At 51.8% G+C, this 21114-nt stretch overlaps 1 protein-coding gene across 2 annotated transcripts in view; it reads left to right on the top strand.

Annotated features, from left to right (window-relative positions):
• The window catches only part of PHACTR3 (phosphatase and actin regulator 3), a 221533-nt gene extending 200788 nt beyond the window's left edge, over positions 1-20745 (top strand). For both annotated transcript variants that reach the window (XM_027086837.1, XM_027086838.1), the window contains 5 exons: positions 10976-11031; positions 15073-15134; positions 16158-16298; positions 18091-18167; positions 20171-20745. In XM_027086837.1, the coding sequence (XP_026942638.1) occupies positions 10976-11031; positions 15073-15134; positions 16158-16298; positions 18091-18167; positions 20171-20186 (352 nt within the window). In that variant the 3' untranslated portion in view covers positions 20187-20745. The remainder of the gene's footprint in view (positions 1-10975; positions 11032-15072; positions 15135-16157; positions 16299-18090; positions 18168-20170) is intronic.
• The last annotated feature ends 369 nt before the right edge of the window (positions 20746-21114 follow it).

Below are 21114 nucleotides of genomic sequence, written 5' to 3'. Positions count from 1 at the left end.
CTGTCAGCTCATGGCCCCTGAGTCCTCCCGTGGGGTCAGCTGCTCTTGTTTTCCTTGGTTGCTGGGGAGTCTGCCGAGGAAAGTACAGCGTGTTTTATAAGAAAATGCGGAACCACCTCAGCCCCCCTTCAGGATCAGTAACAACACGACTCCCATACCCAGGGGGGCAGGTGGACTGGCGGTTTAGGGCTCACTGGCTGGGGGGCGCGGGCCGAGGGGGCCCCGGCTACTCACTCTCCACCTGTCCGAGCCTGTGAAATGGGCGTGTGACACCTGCCTGCTTTACCCAGAGTCAGGGCTTATCCTGCATGAGCTGTAGTCATAGGAATAATGGTGCAATGGTAGCTCGCTAACATTTATTAAATGTGTGTTGTGTGCCAGGGACTGGGCCTTGCCTGCATTCACCGAAGCCTAAGAGGTAAATGCTATTATTAGCTGTCTTTCATAGCTAAGGAAATGGTGGTTCAGAGAGGTTAGGTAAGATGTTCCGAGTCACACAGCTAGTATGTCATGGAGCTGAGATTTGACCCAGTCAGGCTGGTTCTGGACAGTGGGCCTGGAGGCATCCTGCCCTGTGGAATGGTTGCAGACAGTCAGGCCTGGCATGGTTGTTGCTCAGTCACTGAGGGTCCAGGCTTCCTTCTATCAATATCTTCCTGTTCAGTTATCCTCACACTGGCACTTACCCTCTATGGTCCAAGAGGGCTGCAGGAGCACCAGACATCACATTCAAGTCCCAAAGGTGCATAGATCCCAGCTGAGTCAGTTCTTCAAAAAGACTCTTTCTAGAGGCTTTTTGGCACACCTTTCCCTCCAGCTCCTTGGTAGAACCTCTTCACGTGGCCGTGCTTAGCTGGAAAAGAAGCTTCCCAGAATAGAATCAGCTTTCTGGTGCTGTGTAAGAAGGGAGGATGGAGGTTGGGTAGGAAGCTAGCGGTCTCTGCTACAGTGGGTGTTCAGATTAATTTTGTTGAGGTAGACTGAAGGACGGAAGGAAGGAGCAAACAGATGGACAAGTGGATGGGCCCAGGGATTTCGGCAAGTGGCGGGAAGCTGAGGGGGCGGGGGACTCTGAGGGGCCCCTGGGGTGACGTGGACAGATACCACTGTCCCTTCCTCAGCGATACCCCCCATGACATTGCAGTTCAAGGGCAGACACTTCCTGGGCAACCTCTATGTGCCCCCCTCAGCACAGGGCCCTGGGGATGGAGGAGGGAACAAAGGGATGCAGGGGCTGCCTTCAGGACACAGGGCGGGGAGGGGGAGGTCAAGGGAGAGAGGGTGAGATGCCTGTGGGACACAGGAAGTAGTGTGCGCACTGCACAGGGCGCTGTCGGGGTCCTGCATCCCGCCCTACCAGGCAGGTCCTAACTTCCCCTCTCCGGGCTGGTGAGGCCGATGCTTCTTAGTGGTGCTGCTGAAGCTCCGCGTCCTGTAGAAGCTCCCTGGTGTGTCGGGTGGTGCTCTTTCCTTTTTTTAAAACCGAGTGGAGGGCTTCCCTGGTGGCGCAGTGGTTGAGAGTCCGCCTGCCGATGCAGGGGACGTGGGTTCGTGCCCCGGTCCGGGAAGATCCCACATGCTGCAGAGCGGCTGGGCCCGTGAGCCATGGCCGCTGAGCCTGCGTGTCCGGAGCCTGTGCTCCGCAACGGGAGAGGCCACAACAGTGAGAGGCCCGCGTACTGCCAAAAAAAAAAAAAAAAAAATTGAGTGGAGTTGCTCTTCTCTTGGCCTGGGTATTTTCTCACCCAGTATTTGCTTGTTTACTGCAGCCTTGCTGAGCCCCTGCCCTGGGCCTCAGGCACCGTACTAACCTGCCTTCGGCTCCCAGACTTGCTGGAGAGGGGAGCTAGGAACCAGGAGATGCGGCCCAGAGGATGAATAAGCCTCTTGGTGAAGGAGGAGCTGGGAGCCCTCCAAGACCCGGGAGAGCTTCCCCAGGAAGGGGAGGAGGGAGGGGAGGGGCAGGGCCTGGTACCGACAGGTGCCCCATAAACACTTGTGGACCAGGGACCGAAGTGGTCCTAATGCCACGGCAGGCGGTGGGGAGCATCATGTATTACTTTAATTTTCCAAATCTGAATAAGGGACCGAGATCCGTGGTAAAACTTAAATAGCACATCTCACTCCCACCCCATCTCTGCCCAGAGGCTGCCGCTGTCCGTGGGCTGTTTGGAAACACTCAGAGGCGGGTTTTACACGAGCAGTAATAACCATGATGGTAACTAGCCTCCTCTGTACGGAGTGGACAACCCTCCCTGCATGGGGCTGAGCCATCCTCGGGAGGAGATCACAGGCCCGGGAGGGAGAGGGCAGAGCCCCCGACTCCACGCTCAACACGGGTGATTAATCCCAAAGCCGTTTAGAAGAAGAAGTGATAAGCGTGACTTGTCATGCTCGAAGCACTTTATTTTAACGTAAGTCATTCAGAGGTGCATGTATTCGGACGGCATCAGAGACTTCACACTGCAGAAGGATCTACAATTAGTGTTCTTTCTCGTGTGAGACAAACGTTGGATGCATCTTCTACTGTTCCTAGCGCCGACTTCTCTGCAGAGGAGTGAGAATTAAAGACGCCTGGAAGCAGAGTCCTCCCAGAGATGGAAAACCCCATCGTTCACGCGTTCGTCTCCCACACTTGCCCGCGACAGCCGTGTTTCAACATCCTGCCTTTACTGACTTCAGAGCAGCCGAGTCGGTTCTCATAGAAATAACATTTTCTTTTTCCATCCATATTGAATCGTTTAATCAATGTGCATAAAGTCTGATTAAATCACCTAATTACAGAAACGAGTTCACCTGGTTTGCATAGGTTAGGGAACAAGGAGACCAGTTCCTGACAGGTGCACCAGCTCTCTGTGGGAATGGACTGCACGGGGCCGGGGCTGCCTGCCACGTGTGCTCAGTGGGGTCTGCCTTTCCAGAAGGACTGGGAGTGTCAGTTAACCCGGGTTCAGATAAGTGGAGGTAACTCGAGAGAGCTTCTCCCATAGTACTGTCATCCTCGTTTATGGAGGATGGAGGCTGTGTCTGTGAGACCCAGAGGCCCAGCTCCAGTGGGAGGTGTATATTAAGCGGTTTATGGCAGGACATTGCTGACGGCATCTGTGGGGCAGGCCGTCGGGAAGGGCCGGAACTCCCGGGCGTGGACCGAGGCTGCTGTCTACAGGCAGAATTTCCTCTTTACCAGGGAGCCCCAGCCCTGCTCCTAATGCCCTTCCACTGATTGGACCAGGCCCACCAGACCATCTAGGACAGGCTCCCTTAGTTCAAGTCAACTGATTATGGATGTTAAATCACATCTACAAAACACCTCCACCATGGCACCTAGGTGAGTGATGGACTGCAGAACTGGGGATGGGGCCTTACCAGGTGGACTCCACCAACTGACGGCCCCAGGGCCAAAGGCAGCAAGAAGTTCGTGAGCAGATGGGGGATCCCAGAGCTGATTTGTGGAGAAGTTAGAATTCACACCAAGGCTGGGTTCGGAGCCCAGTTTTATTTTCATGCTCCGGAGTCCAGCCAGGTGGGCTTCCAGGGAGGACCCATCGAGAAGCGCCCGTGCTTTCCCACCCCTGCCTGGAGCTCTGTTGCTAGCGGACCACAGTGTCTCCAGCCAGGCTCTAAACGGACGCCAGAGCTCTGCCCTGAACTCTGCCATCAGGCACCGTGTGCTTATGAACTCCCCAGAAAACATCTGCTTAGACCTGAACTGTTGGTCAAAGGATAAATACCTGCATTTGTAATCTTGGTAGATACCAAAATGTCATCATCAGAGCTCGCCTGAAGAGCACACTCTGAGGCCCGGGGTTGGAGGTGAAGGATGGGCCCCCCTGTCCAGCCGGAGGTCTTCCTGGAGGAGGTGAGATGTCTGCCTGAGAGCACAGGGTTTAGGTCAGCTGCTCTGTGGCCCCTGGCAAACCTGGGGAGGTTCTGTGGGCTGTCACTGTGATGGGCCAGGCCAGGGGGTCGGGCGTCCCACAGGCGAGGGCACTTCCTGAGCAAGGAAGACTCACGCCCACCGCACTTGACCTTCAGTGTCCCTCGGATGCTCGGAGGGTCCAAAGCTGTTACAGTGACCTGAGCCTGCAACCTGGGTGTACAGTGGACACACACAGGGAGATCGGGCAGTCTCGTCACAGTTTCCCTGAACACAGGTGTCTTGGAAATTGACACACCTGGTTTCATTCAGAACTTTACCGAGAATTGCTCATTTTGGGAAATGGCTCCTCCGTGGCGCCGTCACTGTGGGGGTGTGACCAGTACAGAGCCCAGTCTCTGCGTTCGTAGCTGCCGCTGTTGTCATGGTGATGGTTTTGCGTAAGTGCTTTCACCACATCACGTGACGTGCTCACACTGAGCGCTTATGTATTGAGTATATGGTATTCGATTAAAACTTGCCTTCCCTTCTTCCTCCTGTGTGTTACAGCCGGACATCACACTGACTTTTAAAAATTACGCATGTCGGTGGGTTGCGGTAAAGGGGGCGTGACAGAATACTTGTTATAGACGGGGTGTAGGGTCTAATGGGGTTGGGGATCCTGAGTTAGGAGAAGGATGCCTGTGCCGAGGGAGACGTGAGCAGCTCGGTGTGGGAGTCACTGGGCGCAGGGTCTGGGGAGGGTCCCCGCAGACTCGCTGGCCTCGTGGGGCTTGGACTTGGTCCTGAGTGCGGTGGGACCCCGGGTTTGAGGTCATGGTGAGAGTGGGGGTCACGTTTCTGAAAGGCCAGCCCGCGGCTGTGGGAGGCATGGAGTGAGGGGGTTGGACAGATGTCGGTGCTGGAACCCTGTAGACTCGGAGATGCCTGGGGGCTGGGAGCAGAGGGTGGCTCGGGGTCTGGCGTGAGTGCGTGGACCACAGCAGGTGCCAATCTCTGAAACAGGGACACTGGACCGTAAGCAAGTACTAGGAGGTGGGGTCGGATGCTAGGCCGGCTGGAGTGCCTGGGTCACAAGATGCCGTGATGGGGACCTGCGGCCAGCGCCTCGCCAGGCAAGCCCCTAACAGGCTGATAATTCGTCCTCGCAGGGTAACTGCAAGAACAGAGGGGACTAAGGTTTCGGGGGACGCTGCTGTTCCCCAGCGTGGACAGCTCCGCCCCTCAGAGCCTGCAGCCCGGCTCTAGTCTCTGTGTGGCCTCGTCTCCGTGTCACCTCCTGGAGAGGCTCCCCTGCCTGGCCCTCTCTCCCCGGTTTGCCTACGTGTCCCTGTGGTCCCCCCACCCTGACAGTGCCCGTGGGAACAGAGGGGCCTGCGCCTCTGGGGAACCCCGTCCCAGGCGGGGACTCCGGTGTTCCGTGGCGACTCGAGGCTGACAGTGGAGGAGGACTGGTGTCCCCAGGAAGGAGCTCCCACAATAGTCGGCATCCCTGTGGGCGGGGAGCTGTCTGCTCTGTAGCTGTGGCTTCTCCCCAGGAAGGCATTCTGCCTTGTTTGGCGGGATTGTGTCTCGGTTCTTGCCCGACGCTGAGGTGACTTTAGGCGTTTCCTTGAGCCCCGCGGGGAGGCAGTGGCGATTCGGGGCGCGTGCAGTGCCGGGGGGCAGTCCTGGCCGGCGGGGGCATGACCTGCAGCCCCTGGAGCCGTGCCTGGTGCGAGGTCCCGCGAGGGTGTGTGAGGGACGATTCCGACACGGCCACTGACTACAGGCGGGCCTGCTGCGTGTCAGGCACCTGGCTTGGGGCTTCTGGGCCATTTCACTTACCCCATAGCCACCCCGACAGGTGGTACTGTCATCAGCCCCTTGTGGGAGAGGAGGCGAGAGCCCAGAGGGCGTCACCGGCCCGTGCACGGAGGCTGCGTGGCGGCCCTGCGCCTGAGCTGGTGGATGGGAGACAGGTGTGCCTGGAAAGAGGTCTGACTGTGCGTTCATCCTCCCCAAGGAAGAAAGCCGGCAGCTGGACACTCCCGTGGGGCGCTAAGCCGGGGCCACTTGTCCACGGCGGGCCGCAGAGCTGAGGTTTGGACCTGCTATCCTTGGGCCATGTCAGGTGCTCCCGGGAACACGGACCACTCGCCCCCAATGTGTGTCGGAGGCAGAAGAGGGTCCTGAGGACGAGGAGGGGGTTCCCAGGGCCCAGCCCCCTCAGGACCCTGGTCCCACAGGTGACCCAGATGGAGAGCCCGCAGGGGAGCGAGGCCACTGGGAGGGGAGCCGCGGGGGCGATGAGAGTCAGCTGCTGTGCTCCAGCTGTGCTGCCAGGGGTGGGGAGGGCCAGGGAGGTGTGGGTCTGGAGTAGCCAGCTCTCCCAAACATCAAGGGAAGCTGCAAAACTGATTTTTTAGAGTGAAAACTCCCGGTCGATTAATACTTGGTTCATATTCACATTTTTTAAAATATCGGGTGAGCCGAAAGTGCGACTCCTTGCTGAATTTGGACCGTGGTGCTCTGATGGGTCAGGCGGCTAGGCTGTCCCCCACCCCGGGGGTCAGGGAGGTTGCCGGCAGGGTGGAGATGGCAGCTCTGTTGGCTGAAGCTGGAGAAGACCTGGGCCCACCACACCCGGGGAGCAGTGTAGAAGCTGGTCATCGTAATAATAGCCGCACCTGCTCGTGTGCCGGCCTCCTCCGTGTCTTAGTATTCTCGACCCCCTCGGCACCCCTGCAGGTGAGGGCCAGGGGATTGGAGGCTCAGGTAGGGGGGCATTAGCCCCTGTCACCTCACCGGCAGAGGGGCAGAGCTGGGACTTGAATTGAGACTCTGCCTGTGTCCTGCCCCTGGTGCTGGTCTGGGGGATCTAAGTTTGCAACCTGAGGGATGTGGACGGTATAACCACATCACTTATTCTCCTGAAACCCACTCCGGGCACCCTGGTCACCCGGCTGTCAGTGGCCTCGTGGCTCCCCTCCCTCCACCCGTTCTCCCCCATTCCTCCCTGTTCGTGCATCACCTGCTCACTGACCGGCTGTCAGGTTGTTTCCCATAGTCACAGCACAGGGTCAGGTGCAGAGTTCGGCCTTCACCGCAGACCTGTTCAGAGGAGATGCCGGAGGGCTGGGGAGCCCCTATGGGGGCCCTCACACCCACACTGCATGCAGACCCGCAGCTGCCATGCCCCCCACCCTGTCCTGTCCCAGGTGGCCTGTACGTTTACCTCCTACTCAAGTCCCCAGGGCCTGTCCAGTGCACTCCTGGTCCCCCAGCATGCCCGCCTCTCCTGTGTGAGCAGGCGTGGGGAGGGGAATGGCAGAGGGTAGGGCAGGTTCCCTCTCTCCTGGTTTCTTTTCTTGGTGTCGCTCCCACGCCCACGCAGCGCTGTAATTGGCTGCCACATTCCTGCTTTCTCAGCGGGGAGAGTCAGAAATAGACTGTGGCTTCCCCAGTTCCAGGCGGCACCTGCTCATCGCCCACAGCGGCAGCTTCTGAATAAGGAGGGAGCGGCCCGTGGGTGGAGCCGGGGAATCCCTCAGGGTGCTGAACTCTCCTACCCCACCGCTCCTGAGGCCCCGCCCCTCCTGAGGCCCCGCCCCTCCTGAGGCCCCGCCCCTTCACCCCCAAAGCCCTGCCGCCTTGGGGCTGTCTCCGCACGTCCTGGAGAGCCCCTTGCTGCTGAGGTGCCAAAGCAGGGGTGCTCTGGCAGCATCCCTCCTGGGCCACACCAAGCACACGCCTCGGAGAGGGAGAGGAGCCAGCATCCCTTCATTTGCTCCTTGTTCAGGCTACTTGTGTTTGCCTGTGCCAGGCCCTGGGGCCTACGTGGGGAATAAGACCTGGTCTCATCTGTAAAGTGGGCATAATCATGTCTGCCCTTGATATTAGGGCTGTCGCCACTCCTGCTTTGGGAAGTCCCAGCCCGTGTGGAGAGTGGTGCTGAGTCTCAGGCAGCAAACGGGCAGAATGTTGTGTTTAATATGTACTTAGTCCAACGGGTATTAATATTAATTTGGAATTTGCAGTGTTTTCAGTCTAGAGCCAATACCTCCCCTTGTCTTGAATAGTTCGTGGGCCCTCAGCCACTCACAGGCCTGTGGCACCTGTGCTTCCCGTCTGATGGGGCTCCCCCTGAACAGCTCGGGGGCAGGTTCTTCTCTGTCCTCCTCTGGAAAGCAGTCCACAAGTGCTTCCGAAGGTGCATCCCATCCTGGCCCGCCCGTGCCCCATCCTGCCCTGCCTGCTTCACACCCTTCAGTGCCTTCTGGGCTCTGGGAATAAACCCAGACCTCACTAAGGACTGCAGGTTGGGTGGGTCCTGCCCCATGGACACACACCCCCACTCAGTCCAAATGGCACTGCAAGAGTCCTTCTGATCTCAGGATCTTTGCACGTGCTGTGCTCTTCCCTCCCCTCCTGGCTTAGCGATCCCCACTTATCCTTCTGATCTCAGATCTCAAGGCAAGCATCACCTTCTCAGGCAGTGCCTCTGTCCAGGTGGGCCCACCTACTCTAGGCTTTCATAGTACTGTCGATTCTTCTTCCTAGCGCTAGTCACCACGCAGAAATGCCTGGTTGTTTGTGTGATGATGGGCTGAATGTCTGCCCTCCCGAGCCTGTGCTCCTGAGGGCAGGGCTGGGTCTAACTTCTCACCACCACATCCCAGGGCCAGGCGTGTCCTATAGGCTCACTAAACATTTGACACGGAAGGTCAGGTTAACTCAAGGTAAAAGTTCTCAGTCTCATGAAGTGGGGTGTCAGGTACAGGTAGGGGCGAGTCTAGATGGGGGCTCTCGACCTGCAGCACCACCCTTCCCCCTGTGATTGGGGTCCCACAGGGAGGGGATCGGGCTGGCGGTGCTACCCAGGGCCCTGGGCCCTCTCGTGCAGCCGTGGGCTCCTGGACTCCCTCTGGGTAGAGGGACAAGTTGGTGAGAACCCAGTAGGCTGCACTTTGCTCACAGCTGTGTACCTGCAGGGCTGCGTCCGCCCAGCAGACTACCCCTTCTGGACCATTCGGAGGTGCCCTGTGGGCCCGCTTTGGCCTCACCCTGGCAGCATCCAGGAGGTGCATAGCAGCCAGCTGGAGATCTGCCTTCGCGCCTCGGGCCAGTGGCGGAGGTTTTGGTGCTGAGATGTCCACACTTTCTGAGAACTCAGTCCATGATCAGCTGACAACCCACAGGCTGGGTTTTCTCCAGACAGTTCTTGAGAAACCATTGTCCTGAGCAAGCATGGTAACAGGTGCATTTGTGCATTTTCTCATTCAATTTTCTCACCTCTGTGAAGGTCTGTTATTAGTCCTCATTTTGGAAGAGTACAGGGCTCCAGGAAGAAAAAGCCTCTGTCGGGGCAAAGTGAGTGGAGGTTTGGGGGTACTTTTCAGGTTTGAGGAGATGTGTGGCCTCATCCTCAGCTGTCCCTGTGGGCGTCCTGGCTGGTCAGCTGGCAGCCACTAAGCACCAGGCTCTGCACGCCTTGTGGATTCTCCACAACTCTGCCAGAAGTTTCCTCTTCCAGGAAGTCTGCCTTGATCACTCCTCCCGGCCCTCCCCAAGCCCAGCACGTGAGCAGTTAGGAGACACCGTCTAGAAATGTGATCTTCCCAAGGCTGGCTCCTTCTCTTCCTGCGGTCTCTGTGGAAATGGATCTTCCCTGAGTCCCCCCTACCCCATCACTCATCCATCACGTCCTCCCCGCCCCCCATGTTGTCTTCTCCATGGCACTGACCACCCCCTGGGGTGGTCTCGTTTGGTTTCTGTTGTCTGCCGCCGCCTTTAGACTGTGAGCTTTCCAAGGGCAGGGACCACTGTGTCCTGGGGCTTGGAGCAGTGCCTGGCACAGAGCCAGTGCTTGCCAGTCACTCAGTGAGTGAGTGAGTGAATGGATGGCGTTTGGGGGATTTTGACCAGGCTGAGGGAGCCCCACCCAAAGAGCTTGGGAGGGATTGGGGGCCCGTGGCCCTGGCCCCTGGGTGCCAGCCAGGAGTTGTGGGGGGCAGGTTCAAGTCTCAGCAGACATCCAGACAAGATGTTAGGCAACCACCCAGCAGCCAGCAGACACACAGGCCCCCAGAAGAACCCATCAGCAGACTGAGCCCCCGGGCCGCCCTGGGCTGTGTGCTGCGACAGGGGTTATAAACGGGAGGCTAGTGTTTATGGAAGCGACATCCCCTTTGGGGCAGAGTATTGTGGACCCACGTTGTGGGCATTCAGATGCTCAGCCTGTTGTCTCTGTGCAGTGGCTACAGGATCCGGAAGTGGGAAGCTTTCTGGCTCTGCCCCAAGGACAGCATTATTGGAGTTACAAAAATAATTGGAGCTTGGCATTAATTTTGGCTAATTATGCCTCCCTCTTCTGACAAGCCTTTTATTTATGTATGTATTCTTTTCGTCTTGGCTGTGTCCTCCAACTCCCTTAATGAGAGGCCATTTGAAAGGAAATGATCATTTTTGTCTTCCTATCTCTCAAACCGGGCGGGTAGGGCTGGTGGCGGGAGGGGAGCTGTGGGCGTGGCCGGCTCCGCGCGCTCAGCCCAGGAGATTCCCAGCCTGGATTGGATGCGCTTCCTCTCTACGCGCCTCGGCTCCTTGCCCGTAGAGGCAGGAGGTCCCTCCATCACCACCCTGGTGGCGGGTGAGGCTGGACCGCGGTAGGAGCAGGACCAGTGCGAGTGCCAGTGTCCGGGTCGCCGGGAGCTGGGGACACAGAAGCTGGAGACGCGGCTGCCCGCCCCTCCCTCCGCCAGCGGGCAGGGGACCATCTCCCAGGTGGATCTCCGCGCAGCTCGGACGCGCCGCCTGGGGAGCCGTCCAGCCCGCCGGGCTGGCAGTAGATCTGGACATGAAGAGCTGCTCGTCTGGAGGGGGAGCACGGACTGCCCCAGCCGCCCGGTGACAGAGGACCGCCTCCCTCCCGCGCGGGGGTCTAACTCGATTTGCCCGCAAGAGGCAGCCGCCGGAGAAGGTCCCCCTCCCCTCCTCCCGCTTTTGGGGAGGCGATCTTCAGCGGGTGCACCACCCGCCTGGGACCCTCGTAGACCTTGGGTGCAATCCGCCGGCAGCCACCATGGTGCAAAATGTAATTCTAGTGTTTTTCCGCAGACGGCTGAGCCAAAGACCCGCCGTGGAAGAACTGGAGAGAAGAAACATCTTGAAACGTGAGTAGCGGGTGATGCTCTGAGGCTCCCCTCACGTGTGCTGAGGCTGCTGCGGGAACCCGGTTCTGTGGCCTGAGCCCTCCTGGGTTCCCATTAGGTCTGAGGTGCTGAGGGACTCTGAAAGCAAGCCCCCGGGAAAGTTGAAACACCCAGGCACATCCTGTTTAAAATTAAAAAAGGAAAAAAGCTCTCCTAGCACCGTTAAAGATGTCCCTACTCCAGGGTTATCTCATTGGTCGGCCCTGCAGATGGAAGGGAGACGAATCCATGTCCTTTTCCAGGCTGGGTCTCAAGCAGGTGTCTGTCCCTGGCAGTTTGGGACATCACAGGCAGGTGTGGACAATGTATAAATCCTACCAGGGAAGGACTCGCCCCTTGGTGGTTACAGCTGGGGGCATAAAGCAGCTCGAAGGAACGGAGAAGCCTTGGGAAACGTTGCCTGTGGCTTAGAACCCCGCGATTCCAGGCCCCTCCCTCCTGGCTTCACACCCCTTGGGTTTCCCCAGTTAGGTGTGCGGTTGTAACATGTGCCGAACACCGGTGTCCAGGGATAGCCTCCACGATGTAGCGAACACTGTCCCATCTCATTAAAGCCATTGATGATTTGGGTGGTACAACCCTTTCGAAAGTGTTTCTCACATACTTCTTGTGTATCTGGTCAACAGACTTTAGTTTGTGAGACATTTTCTACAAAAAGTATCTTCTAAGGGCCTAGATTTTTAAAATATTTTCATTTTCTCCCCTCTTTATGGATGAACACTGCAGACATTCTCTGAGTTTGGTTTTTCATCCCATGAACATCTTTTTACAAAGTTAAGATGGTCCCGAGGCTGACCTTCTGTCACAAAGTAGACAGCAGAACCTCTGGTCCAGGTGCCGCATCCTGTCTGATTCCTTCCCCCTGTCTTTGCCTCGGCACCTTTATTAACTGCCTGGAAGACTCCCTCCTTTATAGACTTGGAAATATTTAAACCCTAAGATTAAGAATTCTTTGTTTTAGGGACTTCCCTGGCGGTCCAGTGGTTAGGACTCTGCACTTCCACTGCAGGGGGCTCGGGTTCGATCCCTGGTTGGGGAGCTAAGATCCTGTAAGCCGCATGGCACAGCCAAAAAAAAAAGAATTCTGTGTTTTATTTTTTAAACTTAAGATACGGAAACTACTATATTACGTGAACTAGGCCACCTCTGAGGATTTCAAGAAAAGCTTTTCGTTGCTAACATGCTTAATCAAGTGGGCAGCTAGAAATGTAAAGCTCTTTGTTACCAAATATTTGAATTTTAAAAAATTAAATCACTTACTTATAAAGTTCATAAGTCACAGGTGCCCCTGAAGTAGTAATCCAAGAGTTGAATGGGGCAAGTTCAAGGCCCGGGCAGTGCTGTCCTCAGACTGGTCTGATGCCCAGAATCGGCAGAGGCTTTTCTCCCAGAAACCGTTTTCTCCCGTCAGTGGTGACCTCCTCTCTGGTCTTGCGGACGGCCAGGCCCTCCCACCGGCAAGTGCTTCTAATTGTGTCAGTCTTTGCACATAGACGTGGAAACCTGAATATCAGAGCTGGTGCTTGGTGAGCAGAGATGGCAGGTGGACCCCGGGAGCTGACGGCGCTCACCTTCAGGGCACAGCAGGGGCAGAAAAACAGGCTTAACCCCTGTGGCCCTGGTGGTCCCTCCCTCGCCATCTAGCAGGCAGGTCCATCCCTAGCCGGAAGCTTCTCGAATGCCCTGGGCAACAGTCCTTGAGAATTTCACCGCTGGTTTGAGGTGGCTGTTTGTTCCGTGGAGGTGAGAATCGACTGACTGTAGCTGGTCCAGCCTAGAACATCATCCTCGCAGGCCCTTGACACCGGCTCGCACTTACTGCATTTTTGGCTTTTAATCAATGTACAGAGTATCATCACGTTGTATTTGCTCCCCTTCAAGTGGGGAGCTCATGACTAACTGCGATCGTGTCAGAGGAACGCTCGGAACTGGGCCTGTGCATCTGTGGATACAACAGCGTAAGACACGGTGGCCCCTGTATACGCTATGATATTAAAACTGATCATCCCGCGTTGGGCCCACTCTGCTAGATCGTATGCAGTGCTTGCTTGTGTTCCCCCATTGAATTGTTACAGCACAGCTGTGAGGTTCGCACGGCTGTCCCCCTTTCCCTAGCGAGGAAGCTTAGACCCCAGGAGGTACTACGACTTTTTAACTTGAGTCTTGGCAAAGGGATGGAGCTGAAGTTCACGCCCAGGTGGCCTGGCTCGTCATCCACGCTCTAACCACTGCCTTAGGAGCAGCGGTGCATCTCTGACTGTTTACAGGGGACACATGTGTGACTGTCCAAGCTACCGGCACTATTCCCAGTAAATCTGGGTGTGGAAACTCCGATCATGGCTCCCTTGTTTTGTATAAGGCACCGGGCTTTCTGGGTCTGAGAATAAGAGATCCACAAACCCATCGCTGAGGGGAGCTCAGAGAATCTGTGGCTTAGGCTCTGAGGAAGGACGTCTTGGAGTTGGTGCCCCACCGAGCGCCTGGCCCTGAGAGGGACCCCGCCGGGCACCCAAAGCTCAGCTCTCTGAAGCTCATGTGAACTCGTAATGAAGCTGATGTGTTGTTCACGAGTTAAAAAACAGAAAGATCTGATCTTGCTTCAGTGTTTTCACATGGAGGCTGTACTTGGGATTTTTTCATGGCCTGTTTTTAAGAAATCTGAAGAATTCGTTTCATATCATTTAAATCCCTCATGGTTGGCCTTCTATGTGGTACTTTCACAGTTTTTTCTAACTGTATTATCAGCTTTCTGATTAGCGCTTATAACTGTGGTTTCTTCTGGTTTTTCACATGGATTAAGAAGCAGGAACATAACAGGGTTTGGTTTCCTTTTCTAAAACACCCAGATGTGAGATGAATCCTTTTTAAAGAAAACTACTGAAAAGTACAATGGCTAGTATGTTAAACGCCCATATACCAAATCCCCCAAATGCACAAATGTTTGAAATGTTTTAGATAAAGGCAGGTAATGTGAGTTTATGTTAATTGCAAGTCGCAGGATTTTCCTTTCTCAGACCTGGCGGTCTTTCTGGAGAGCTGACAGATGAGATCCCTTTTCTAGGAGAGGAATTCTGGGCCCCCTCCAGGGACCTGCGGCTTTATTTAGCAACAGAGAGAGCCAGAAATAGGACATCCATTATCTGGTATCCCAGGGCAGAGCGTACGTTCTACGCTACATCTCAGCATTCTGTTCCATTTTTAGCTCCCAAGTGTAGGTGTGAGCACGGCTTGCATGTTAATAGCCACACTCCCCAGGCAAAGCCAATTTTGGTGAAAGACTAAGGGCCCTTTAAACGGCAGGTCATGCATCTTGCTTCTGCAGTGGAGAGTCAGCTGGGTTCCTGGATATGTTTGGATTTGAAATACACCCTGAAAATATGAATTCCAAGCAGGCACATGCTGCCCAGAATCTGAAGAGAATGTTCCTTACCTTATGCTGGTTGGCTGAAAGTAGGTATACCTATTACGTGGAAAAGGGGGAGAAAAAAAGCAGTGACAGTTCTATTAATATGCAGTCATTCATATATATATATATGTATATATATATGTATGAGTATATATGTAACTTGTCCTAGTAAAACTATTTTTGTCTGCCGTCTATGTTCCTAAATGTAAATATACAGAGAGAGATATGATATTTGATTAGGAGAGAGAGCCTCTTCCTGTTTCTCCCGCAAATAAATGCCCAGCGTCAATCTGTGCGGTTATTTCTGACACAGAGAAGGGTCCAGGAGAACCAGGCTGTGACAGTGGCAAAGCTTCCCTTCTACAAGTGTTTCTGTGGACAGTGAGACCATAATCTTCTGAGCAATTGGCAAAGCAGAGATAAAACAAACTGTGATGTGGAGAAAAGTGTCACCTACCAGGTGTCCTTTGTGTTACATCTTTAGCTTCCAGAAGTATGCAGATCTTGAGGACACTTCCCTGCTAAAAAGAAGAAAGTCTCAACCTGCTTCTTTTCTTTTCTTTTCCTTTTTTTTTTTTTGTTTTAATCTTTCACAGAAAGGAATGATCAGACAGAGCAGGAAGAAAGAAGAGAAATCAAGCAGAGATTGACAAGAAAGGTACTATCATTTAAGCACCTGTGTCCTGAATATTAAGGGGGAAAAGGTGGATAGAGAAAAGCTGCTTCTGTAGCAGCAGGGATGGGCGATACAGGGCCTTGCTCTGTGATAACGAGTGATGGTTTCTGGGGTAACAGTGAACTCACTTACCAGATGCTCGAAAAGCAGTGCCTTTTGCCACGTCCCGCGTGACCGACATGCCTGTGGACGATGTCCTTACCTAGCACCAGAGAGCATGGCGTGGCCGTGCAGCCCAGATGACATTTCCATTTGTTTCCAGGAAGTCAGACGTTGACTGGGCATGCTCTTCATTTATTCGAGCTCCTTACACAGTGCTTAAGGAAAGCGTGCCTGGATATCAGTGTGTCGGTTACCTTTCACTTGTCTAGAAGCTCCTGACTGCAGAAAACTTTATTAGCCTCAAGGGTTTGTATCTGGGGCTCAGATAGTTAAGTCAAAACGTACTATGGCCAACATAGGTAGCAAGTCTATCAACTTTGATCTCCTTTTAAAGCCCTGAGTATCTCTAAATTCAAGTGATCTGGTGTTATCCTTTCTCTACTATGTTCTGTAATAATAATAATGAAATCTTGTCTTGCTTGAAGTTAATAGAATATCCTTCCCGAGCTTGAGTTATGAGCACTAGTAGTAGCATTTAGCATTTCAACTCTATCAGAAGCTTTTTTGGTAAAATCCTGCCTAATGACAGTTGAAAAGAAGCAGCTGCTGCTGTGAAATTTTTCCTAAGTTAATTCATCAGCCTTTCCTTGAGCTGTGCTGTGAACAGGGTGCCGCTAGCCTCCTGGGGTGTGAGTGCTCCTGATGGGATATGTTAAGGGGAGGAGGCTGTCATTTAAGAGTGTATAATTTAAGCCCTTCCCATTAGAGATTTTTTTGCATTAGGATTATATTTCACAGTTTCAGCCTTTTATATTTATTTGTACAAGGGTACTGTTTGTTCAGAGTACTTTAGGAAAGCTAGTTTGGCATGTGAGACCTAACTATGGTTATCTTTTATTTTAGCTGAATCAGAGACCCACGGTTGATGAACTGAGAGACAGAAAAATTCTGATACGATTCAGTGACTACGTGGAGGTGGCGAAAGCACAGGACTACGACAGGCGGGCAGACAAGCCCTGGACAAGACTGTCGGCAGCAGATAAGGTGCAGAACAGACCTGTCTGCATGTATGAAAGAAGGGCAAATCGTGTCATGCCAGGGAGTTTATTCTTGGACAGTGGGCGCCATCAGCTGTTGCAGTCAAGGCTGAGCCTGACCAGATGTTGCTTTCACAAATACAGCCCAGATTTCGGGTCTTGTTTTCAACCAGGGGATGGTTTTGCCCTTAGGGACATTTGGCAACGTCTGGGGACATTTTTGGTTGTCACCAGTGGGGCGGTGCTACTGGCGTCTGTTGAGTGGAGCCCAGGGATGCAGCCTACCACCCGGAAGTGCACAGGACGGCCCGCACAGAGACTGATCCAGCCCCAGGTGTCCAGAATGTGAAGTTGATAAGCTCTGATCTGGGGCACAAGTCAGAATAGGCAAGGCTGGCAAAAAAGAGCTGGATGGCATTGTTTGAAACAGTGAGCCGCAGTGGGGATGAGGAAGGGAGGAGAGGCGAGAGACCCTCAGGAGACCCTCCCCCGTGTAGAGGGAGGCAGCTCTGGGCTCTGTCCTGGGCCGGTCCGGTTTGAGGTGTCTCTGGGGACCTCCTGGTCAGAGAGGCGGGGAGAGCAAGGAGGCGGTGGGGCAGAGGCTGAGGGGTGAAGCAGAGGAAATTAACACCCACCGAGCCCTCATGCTGCCCTGTACTGAGCCCAGCCTGCCAGCTATTGTTTCATTTAATCCTCCAAAAGATCCCAAAGAGAGAGGTGTTGTAATTATCCCCGTAGAGGTGCCATTGAACAGGTGCCAGGAGACGCTGGGACAGGTAAGGCTTGTCTGGGGTCAGGTGCTATCGACTGGCAGAACTTAAACCCAGGAGCGTCTGTCTACACAGTCTCTCCTACCTTCCCGCCTCTAGTGATTTTCAGAACTCTTAAAGCCTTTCAGAAGAGGAACATAATACATTCAGCCAATGAGTTTGCTGACTTTGCTAATTGTTCCTCGTCCTTCATATGCTGAGTGTGAGTCCGTGAGGTTATAAATGAACGCACGTAAGCATTGCGGGCACGTGGAGAAATGCAGACAGGCTGTAGTCGGACTGACCCTCTTTGTTGCCTGTGGTGGATGTTCTCAGAGGAGCATCTCCCAGCCGTGAAGGGAGAATTCAGGCATCTTTGGCAGCAGAGCTGGGAGTAGTACGTCCCTACATACTTGACGCAAAGCCTTTCCTTGCCCCGGAGGCTGTGTCTGATGTTTTTGTCTGGCCTGGTCCTGGAGGGTTTATCTGAGAGAAGCACACAATGAAAGTGGGTTTGGGAAGCTGGAGGAGGGCCAGATGAGAGGCCCTGAAAAGATTGAGATGCACATCTCACCCACGTGTAACGGCAAGGTTATTTCTCAAATGACACAAAACAAAAATGTATTCTGAAGTTAGAATAACTTGTTTCTAGATTATCTAATTGCTGAATTCCAAGTAAGTTCACCAAAAGCTGAACTTCACTCATTATTTCGAGGTTCCGACGTTATAAGTGCCCTAGGCATGTGCTTGATCCATCTATGCTGTGCTGTGGGGGGGTGGGGCGGGGGGAGGGTGGATATCGTCCTACTCCAGCACAGCAAATAAATTCACTAAACACTTCCAGAATACCAGCTATGCACTAGCTTGGTAGGACTATAAAAATGAGTAGGTAAACGTCTAAATGCTGAACAAAAGGTTTTTTTTAATCTATCACAAAATAACAAAAGCCAGCAAGTATTAGGAATGGCTGTCAATCCATAACCATGATACTCATTTCCTGCGTTAACTTTTTAACGTCCTGAAAAATAATGTGCAGTTTTTAAATTCCAGGCAGCAATTCGTAAAGAACTGAATGAATACAAAAGTAATGAGATGGAGGTACATGCGTCAAGCAAGCATCTGACAAGGTCAGATTTCTGTTTGTGTGAATTTCTTGATACTTACATAACATGGTATTTATTTAAAAAGAAAATGTCAGAAAGCACTGTGTGTTCAGGTAAAAAAAATTCAGTATTTCTGCAGAGAACTGTCTTGAACAGACAGAATGCAACTCAATTGAAAGTGCTGTTCATTCCCGTGGTTTCTTACAGGGCTTGGTGAAAGGTGGTATGTAGAACAGTATTACACAGGTCGTTGTTTTATTTAAGTGGTTAATGTATATTTAAGGAAATTAGTCGCAAAGCACTGAATGTACGTTGCCTCTATGTTTAATTCCCCTTCTCTAATATTCAGAACTCCCTAGTTGATAGAACTCCCTGATTTATGTATACAAACATTTATAATTTGTTTCCTCAGCAAATATTTGAGTATCACTATGTGCCATTCTTGGTGCTGAGAATGCAACTATAAATAAGGTAAAGGAGGGTCCGGTCTTCATGGAGCTTATATTCCAGTGGGGATATATTGACTGATTCTTCCATAATCAAGACTTTTCACACAAGGGGGATATACTCTCTGTCCACGTGACCATAAACAAAAGTGGCACAGGGTGTCTTGCTGATGCTGAAGTGCTCGTTGGCTGCATATCCTTCCAGCGTTTCCCCTTCTTGTCCACGGCCGTGACAAGTCACGATGAAGTTCTCACATCCCTTTAATCCTAAAGAGGCTGCCTGTGATGCCACGTGCCTTCAACTGTGCCAGCCGCTTTGTCGTTTCTCCCTTGGTCTAGAGATGCTCAGACCCCACATACAAAGAGAAAGGAAACCCTGAATGGAGGTACTGCCTTAAACTAAAACAATGGATTCCTTTCCTTTTCTGTTCCTCACAAAGTGGCCACTGCACCTGTTATTTAAAAGATCACTCTGTGAGCCACTGCGGCTGTAGAAGAGAAGCCAGGCACACAGAATTCCCTCCTACACGATAGTTTTACTTTGTATATATCAAGGGAGGAAGAGGAGGTTGGAAGAGCAGGAAAAAAATGAAACAAGTAAATAGTTTGTTTAAAAAGATTTGTTTCCCCCCCATGACTGGCATACTTTTGGGCAGGAATAAATCACCTTACTTCTGAGTGTTCAAAACACTAAAAAATGTTTACGAAATAAACGTTCTCTGTAAAACATTCAGAGTTATTTTTAATGTTCAATTCTGTGTTAAAAAAAGATATAATTACTACATATTCTATGTATGGTAGTTTCAAAATATTTAATACATTTTTTCATTATACATTATTAAAAGAGATGTTTACTAAAGATATGTATTTTTTTCTCATAAGTCCTTGATAGCTTTCTTACAGGACAGAATTTTAAGAGTGGGCCCAAAACTTAGACAACAGGAAATACGATTTTTTTTTTTTTTTTTTTGGCCGTACTGTGTGGCATGTGGGATCTTAGTTCCCTGACCTGGGATCACACCCACAACTCCTGCATTGGAAGCATGGAGTCTTAACCACTGGACCACTAGGGAAGTCCCTGAAATATGATTTTTATACCAACACATTTTAGAATTCAATGTCAACTTTTAAAAGTGAGAACAATATTTTTAGTCACATGAGATTTTCTTAAGTGCGTTAAACATTGCCACAAACACATTATCAACTCTACAAGAACAAAACTATAACTCTACTACTGTAATATCCAATAATTTGTTGTATTAATCAATTCATTATTTCTACTGATTTAGCAAAGCTCTGCTCTTTCTGTGTACTTCAAGGGCTTACCTAGCATTTTTCAAACTAAGTTTTAGGCAGGCTTAAGAATTCAGCATCTGATTCCTCTTGGGTTATGGCTGGGGCCCGAGCAGTGGGCGCCGTCTGAGGCTTTACACTACTTTAATCCAGGCAGGTCCATCCTCACGTTTTACCCGTTGGACCTGCGCAAAGCTTTTATAGCAACAGAATTATTTGTGGAAGGTTTTGGCAATTTTAACTTAGAAATGTATAACCTTAAGTTATTTGTCTTTTTGTAATTTCTAGATTCCACAGGCCATAGAGATTTTCTTCTGAGAAGAATTGTGTTTAATTTTTTGATACCAACACTGAACATTCATCAGGGAACTTTCCTGAAGTTCAGCTCACGACTCCCTGCTGTGTTTGTGCGAGGAGCAGGACCCACACAGGTGAAATCTTGGCCACACTCACCTGTAAGAGGACCAGCAGAGGACACTCTTCACTCTCTGGTGTCTGAGGAGTGTGAACTGCTGGGGTCAGTAAAGACCCCAAGTAACTCGACCAGAAGAAAACTGTTGTTTGCCTTCCCGCCTTGTTTTGCAGTTCTGCGGTGTGACCAGGGACGGCCGCGTGCGTGTGCAGGGTCGCCGCGCCGAGGCTCCGACCGAGGGACGTGTACGCAGTGTCTTCAGTACCGTGTGGAAAAGACGTTTTTATTCTGATCACAGTTAATTTGAGAACTCTTTAAGTTCGTGTCATACAAAATGACTTACTGTATTATTCTTTTTTTATATAATGTCTAACAAAAAATGCAGCTGCAACATTTTCATTCCTGTTAATTTTGTTCTTTAATTAAATGACTACTCATTGCAGGAAATTAACCTGGGTGTTACAGTTTCTTGGGGTTGGGGTGAGAGATTTTTTAGAACAGGATGTGAAACGAGTCCAATTTTACTACTTTTGAGCCATCAGAAGCCAAACACGTAAAGGAGAATTCAAACTTCTCGTGCGTTTTGTTTTGTAAATTCTGTTAGTATACGTGGTTTGTGCCTTAGAAAATCAAATTATCCTTTTCAAGTTAATTTAAGTTTATGTATCATTCAGTAATGAACCTAGAAATAAGTAATAACTTGTTGAAAAATTCTACCAAAAGGAAAATTATGCCCTCTTTAAGAGTATTTTTAATTTCATATTTGCAAACATTATTAAAAACTCTGTTATAAGAGACAAAGGTTTAGCTGGAGTGGAGA

Source organism: Aethalodelphis obliquidens, unplaced genomic scaffold, assembly GCF_003676395.1.
Source record: "Aethalodelphis obliquidens isolate GAN/ISIS:26980383/991018 unplaced genomic scaffold, ASM367639v1 scaffold57, whole genome shotgun sequence".
In the NCBI taxonomy this organism is placed as follows: domain Eukaryota; kingdom Metazoa; phylum Chordata; class Mammalia; order Artiodactyla; family Delphinidae; genus Aethalodelphis; species Aethalodelphis obliquidens.
The sequence above is the reverse complement of the archived record's forward strand: the minus strand, read 5'-3'. Positions and strand labels throughout refer to the sequence as shown.